Source organism: Saccostrea cucullata, unplaced genomic scaffold (genome assembly GCF_032062105.1).
Source record: "Saccostrea cucullata isolate Sc308-1 unplaced genomic scaffold, CSIRO_AGI_Scuc_v1 ctg1221, whole genome shotgun sequence".
In the NCBI taxonomy this organism is placed as follows: Eukaryota; Metazoa; Mollusca; class Bivalvia; order Ostreida; family Ostreidae; genus Saccostrea; species Saccostrea cuccullata.
The window spans coordinates 15,122-21,608 of NW_026928331.1; the positions used below are offsets into that span (position 1 = coordinate 15,122).

General features: G+C 32.9%; 1 protein-coding gene across 1 annotated transcript; it reads right to left on the bottom strand.

The window, feature by feature from the left end:
- Positions 1 to 501: 501 nt before the first annotated feature.
- On the bottom strand, positions 502 to 5,295 carry LOC134277220 (uncharacterized). Its single transcript, XM_062759536.1, has 7 exons — positions 5,237 to 5,295; positions 4,963 to 5,165; positions 4,642 to 4,792; positions 4,143 to 4,565; positions 1,658 to 1,882; positions 1,165 to 1,252; positions 502 to 1,008 (listed from the first exon to the last, which is right to left on the bottom strand). Exons 1-7 carry the CDS (start codon positions 5,277 to 5,279, stop codon positions 651 to 653), a joined length of 1,491 nt encoding a protein of 496 aa, XP_062615520.1. The 5' UTR covers positions 5,280 to 5,295; the 3' UTR covers positions 502 to 650.
- Between the last annotated feature and the right edge of the window lie 1,192 nt (positions 5,296 to 6,487).

A 6,487-nucleotide genomic window follows, 5' to 3' on the forward strand; every position in this document is an offset into this window, starting at 1 on the left:
GCCTGGTCGAATTGTCATGGATGGACTAAGTTTAAGCACGCACGTGTTTCTTCTTGTAGCATAAAGTGGCTTATTTTAGCCTTTGTTGTAGTTGTTCGTTTACAGGAAAGCATAGGTGTAAATATATGATGAACCAATTGTATCGAAAATAAGAATATACAATCTAATTGTGATTATTGTATTCTTTTTTGATCATTAACATTGATCTTCGTTATTATGTATCTGTTTAACACTTAAAAAAACCATTCAAAGCTTATGCAGAAAGGTAAACGATTTTTGAAGTAGATCATACTCAAAGGTCATGGTAAAGAGGTCAAGTTGATTGTTCTGATATAATATCAGTTTGGTTGCCGATTTTTTTTTCCTGGGAAACAGCGTCAAAATAATACTCTATGTTTTTTTTAAGAAAACCAAATCAAATTATCCACTCCACTAAAAATCTATATTATATTACATAAACTACAAGCATTTATTTATTTTAAATGCAAATTTAAACACAGTTGACTCCATTTAGAGAAAACAGTTTTTAAATACAAAGCTGTAAATATAAAACCTTGAATTTTATTTTTTCCAGGCGCAAAAATGCACTAAACTGCTTTGTTTAAAATCTTATGTTTTCATAACCTTTATTTTCTTTTTTCTCCAAAACTTTAGCATTTCTGTTCACAATTTTCTTCTTGTTTCAGGAATGTTGTCAATTCACATGGTTGATAAATATTTGAACCTTGTAAAATGTCATGGTTTTGCTTTGAAAAAGACACGTTGTAGATGGCTTCATTTGTCTCGTACACATTGTTTCGGAAGGCGTGTGTTCTACGAACAAATGAGCGGTCATAGACATTATCAGGATATTCTACATAAACACCTTCGTCAAATTCGTTGGCGTCACTTGAATTGAAATGTTCCAGAGGAATCGATTCGTAGACATTGTGAGCGCACTTTTCCATCGATGTAGCGTTTAATCCATCAGTTACAGCCGTTCCTGGTAAAGGAGATTTTTTTGACGCACTGTTTTCAAGTTGAAAAAGATAAAACCTTTTAATTATAAAATCTAATATATGTAAACTTGCAAATCCAAATATGCTATATTAACTTTTTAAACACGATAAAACATAAATGGGTCAACATTGAAAGGACTGCAAGATCAATAAAGAATCATTTTACCGTGAACAAAATCTCTTTCCCACAACCACTCCGATAATTACCAATATGACCTCAAAAGCACATACACCAATAATTATATGCATGTAACCTAAAATATATGAAAAGTTCAGAAGCATTGTATTTCTACTTATCTACTTTACCGTTAGTTGCATAATCATGAAGTATTTATTTTAATAACTTTATAGATTTTATACCATTCACTTTTTCTTTAAATATGATTAGAAGACTTTTATTGGAAACTGGACATAAATTGCAAATTATAAACAAATCATACAGACCAATTTTTGAAATAAAAGATCCAATTTACAAATAAACATATGGAGATAGCGAACAGAACAGTATTCCAGATCAAAAGTCCATAAAATCATATTCAAGTAACATCTGGTATACAATTGTGAAATTATACAATGAAAACATCTTTCGCAAACACAAAATTAAACGCCGGCACTCTATTTTCGAATTACAAACTTGAAAAAGGTAAGTGTTTGCTTACTGTCAAGAAATGTTTTATTTGAAGAATCATCTTCCGAGGTTATGCCTAATGTTGCTGAATTTTCAATAATCGGAATACTTGTGAGTGCTTGCGTCGCCGTTACACCAGATTCCGCTCTGACTTCAGGTTTCTCAGTCACACCATAGGATGCCCAAGCATTTGTGACTGTTTTGGGGGATAATGCAATTCCAAATTTAGCATGTAAAGTATATGCTGATTTTTTGTCTAAGAACATGAAATGGTATTATAAGTTTGAATTAAGAATAACTTGAAAAATTATCAGTACGTAAGGAACCTTGCATATATCCTTAATAGGAGATAATGCATTGTCCATTATAAGCAATAATAAGCAAGGCAACGTCTTATAGCTTAATTGAACTGTAAATATCCTTGCATTGTGTTTTCCGACCTCTAAATGAATTCATTTTAATATGAAATAACACTTCTCTCTTATAAAAACAAGGGAAAAGAGTTTCCCGGAAATCGAGTTTTGTTTAAAATGTTTCTTTAATTTTATGAATTTCAAAGCTTCGATGTCACTTCCATTGAAGCACGTGTGTGATCTAACCTACCCAAAAATTCAACAAAAATCGCATGTTATCTAGGGTTAATCTTATAAAATGTCTTCTGTTTTTTAAAACCAGTGGTACAATATGTAACAATATTTCTGGCTTGCTGGACTTGAACATGTTGAAGGTTGACAACAAGAGCGGGTGGAAATATACCGAATGTGCATTGTATATGTTTAAAAGGCAATGTAGCCCTATCCTATTTTTCTTAATCTTTTATGGAGGATTGTTTTAAATTAGAGCAGAGAGGGTTTCATACGCTATTTAAATTTTATTTTCACAAGGGCTTCTAACTTCCCGTAGTTTATAATATCGCAATTGATGAGAATGTTTCCCTACCACGGATTGCATGTTCATCCGTTTCTCGGTCGAAGCACGAATGACTTATTAAGTCTTAATTTGTAGAGATCTAATAAAATGTGCATAGCTTTTGTAACAGTTTGGCTTATGCAAAATACTCATTATAAAAAGAAAAAATCTAATACCATGACTAAATTCTATGTAACCTGTTAGGAATTATTTTATTTGACATTATATAAATGGTGCCTGTTTTGGAGGGTAACAGTTGAAATTGACACCCCAAGGAAAACCATTGTCAACCGACGCGTCAGCGGAGGTTGACAATGGTTTTCCGAGGGGTTTCAGTTTCAACTGTTACCCTCCAAAACAGGCACCATTTATTTTGTTATACTGAATGTCTACTTAATTTACTATATAAGCAATACAAATCGTCGATCGCATTTTCGTTCACGTTTAGAAAGCTTTCAAACTTCCCGCTACTTCGAAAAAGATTTACTGACCTCTTTATTGTTTATTTGATACTCTACAAGTCCTTTATCATCTAAAGTTTCGTTATTTCTGCACTTGCAAGCATTTTCGTCTGTCGTTTGTTGTTTTCAAGTAAAAAACATCGGACGCAAGCTTTTATTGACGTCAAGTTTATGCCGGTTCTTTCAAATGCGCAACTGACGTTTTGAGAATTCTACGGTGAACCGTACGCGCATAATTTCCACGCATGTGGCATTACCGTTGTGTTACCCGTTGTCACGTGTGTTGCTAAGGCTGAGGGTAATAGAACAGATTGTTAACTGCGTCTAAACCAATCAGATTTTAGTATTTAACATGAAAGTATAATAATGAATAATGTCATCATTTATTCTGTTTGAAATTTTATGGCCCAATGTCTTTGAAAATCTATTTTACCTGTTGGGAATTATTTTATTTGATATTGAATAATGTTCATCATATAATCTATTTGGAATTTTATGTCCAATGTCCTTGAAACACTACATGGACCAAAGTATCATGATATGACCTTATTACCCAGTACAGTCTTTTGTTAAATAAAATATTGAATGGCTTTTTCAAATAGATTTTTAGGTCGTTATTTTCACTCTGACATATCTACGAAATTGTTCATTTACTTGATTATGCCATGGATTATATAGGTGTAATAGTGTGACGGCTGACGTGGGAAGAGTACTCCCAATGGCACTTAATTCCTCTTTTGATGATTTTAGAGACCCGTGTTTGCTTTGCTCTTTATTTTTTATATTTTCCGATATAATTTCTTTCTTTTTATTTTATTATGAAAAAAATCTTGTGATTCCCAAAACTCAGTGCTGGATACACTAGAAGAGGATGCCAGTTAATGTGCTTTTGCATTATTTATGAAAGAGTTTTCCAAAAACAAAAGTTCATGTATATCTTAATTTTCCCAAGTATTTATCTATTTAAAACTTTGATAGTTTCAATGATTGGTTTTCATTCTTAATGAACATTTCTTTTAGATACCTCGTTAAGTAATTTTGTTTTATTCTGAAAAAGAAGGTGAATAACTCAAAATGTATATCATACTTAAATTTTTTCACGTTTTTGATATGTTTATTTCATGTTTATCCATTTATCACTCTTACCCGGCAATGTTGAGCTTCCAAATATAAATGTTCCTGACAAGTGGCTAGATGACAGTGTTGTCTTTATTGTTGTTATATCATATGTTTTCTCTTCCGTTGGAGATGTTGTCATCTGTAATGTCGTTGAGAAAGATTTTGTTGTAGAAGTTCTCATCAATTTTTTAGTTGAAGGGGTTTTCAACTTTGTTGTGATTGTCATCTTTGCTGTTGTTGTTGTTGTAGAAGTTCTGGGAGTTGTTGTCATCATTGTTGTTGTTGTAGAAATGGTTGTCAGTTTTTTTGCTGTTGAAGCAGTTCTTGATGTAGTATTAGTTGTCAATTTTCTTGTGGATTTAGAAGGATATATTCTAACTGACGTCTTTGAAGGGGTTGTTGTCCTAATCGTGGTAACTTTTAGCCGTGGTGTTGTTGGTTGCAAAGCGACTAAAATTAATGAAAAATGAGTGTGTGACAAAAATGACATACTACATGTACACAAATGGTATCTAAAGATTTATACCTGTCCAGGAAAGATTAAATCCTTTTGCATTCAGAATTCTGTCAGAAATAAACGATACTCTTATTTGATTCCCTCTTGTGTAAACGGCCATGTCCTTTAATTCACCACATCTTTTAAATACGGTAAAGCAGCATGGCTCGACCTCCTTAATCTGCAAAGGAAAAATACTGGGTATGAGATTTTTATAAACAACATATAAAGATTGCAGAGAGAGAGAGAGAGAGAGTTAATCGTAATTGTTACAGCTTTTTTATCCTTCTTATTGTGCCAAATTCTGTGTAATTAATTCAAGATAAGAATTTAATAAAAGGTGAATTTTACCTCGAGATAGTCGTCACAAGGATTTGTGTTTCTAATATTCATGTCATGAATTCTAAATGTAACGTTAGCTGCAGTGTGCCCAGTCCTTATTATCCAAGTGTAGTTTGTGTTGTCCGGATAGTTGGCGGGGTATCCAGGTGAGGTAAACTGACCCTTGTTTGTGTTAATGTTTTCCAAGTGAATATTTGATGCCAAACAATATTCTGAAAAATATGCAAAAATATAACATGACAAAACCAATGGAGAAAAAAAATCCCATAATTTCATCGTTTACCAAAGCATATGATAGTTGTCAATGGGATCACTAAAATATTCATCCTTCTTATTTGGTTAATTTTTCAAAATAGTTTACAGTTAAGAAATAAAAGACTAATTTCATTGTCCTGGAACGGAAATTACACGAGGAAAGACTTTGATTTTCCTGAATAATAAGTGATATATAGCTATAGCGTTTTATCAGGAACTATATTAAAATGTTGTTGTTAAAATGACATTTTTTGGTAATATAATGGTTCGAAATTTCTTTTTCCCGTCTGGTTTCAAAAATATGACCCAATTATTTGATTGCGAGATGAATTTGATTTTAAACTAGACGTGTCTGTCGAGACTGAATCTACACTGGTATGCACTTATAACAAAGGAAAACAAAAGTAGCATTTTGACATGCAAATTTGCAACAGTAATAAATAGAATAATGATCCATAACTTGGTGTTTGTCCTATACTCGGCACTCGGGGCCATTGAGCAGTGGGGGATGTTTTCGTGCCAGAACCTTCTGCGACACGGAACCTCGGTTTATACGGTCTCATTTCAAGGATCGGTCTCCACGTCTCAAATTAAAGTTAGATCCGAACCTGCGATGTAAGAAAGACTTGAAACTTTGCGATTCTAGAGCAGACGCTCTAACCACTGTGCCATGCGGGCGACGGTATTTTCTGGAGTCACTTCATCAGACATGCAGGTCTCTGACTCCACTGGCATTTTTTTTCTTTACCCCAGAATGTTTCAGCTTGTTAATGAGTAAAACCAAATTCTGAAATCGACGTTATACCGGTTTTCAGAATAAAGGTATATGCTCCAACTAGGTATTAAAATATTTTTCAAAATCTGCCCTTTGAAAGAGACTTTTTTTTTGTCATAGAGTATACACAACATTACTAGAATAAGCATGTTATATGTTATATTCACAGGTACACATAGAGAAGTGCCCTGCAGCACACAGATTAGGACTGTCTTGATGAAGTTTTCCTGGTCTCCAGCTTCAGAGCACCAAAAATATAAATATGGAAATAACATGACATCAGTGTTTCTTTTCTGGTACATAAATGAATTAGTTAGGAAACTCTGTTGATAAAATTCTTGATAATAAAATTTTCTCTATTTTTATAAGTGATATTGTAAGACAGCTAACACTTAGAATGACATATCCTGTTGATCTTTTGTCTATTTTTTTAAGAACTATTGATCGGTTTAACAGGAAAACACTCCTCAAATAGTGTAAGAATTCATAAAAACAAACCTGTAG

Coding starts and splice junctions, on each gene's coding strand:
- LOC134277220 (XM_062759536.1), bottom strand. CDS start 5,279: ATGAATATTTTAGTGATCCCATTGACAACTATCATATGCTTTG. Junction 4,566..4,641: donor ATTTAATCTTTCCTGGACAG/GTATAAATCTTT, acceptor CATTAATTTTAG/TCGCTTTGCAACCAACAACA. Junction 1,253..1,657: donor AAATAAAACATTTCTTGACA/GTAAGCAAACAC, acceptor CATATATTTTAG/GTTACATGCATATAATTATT.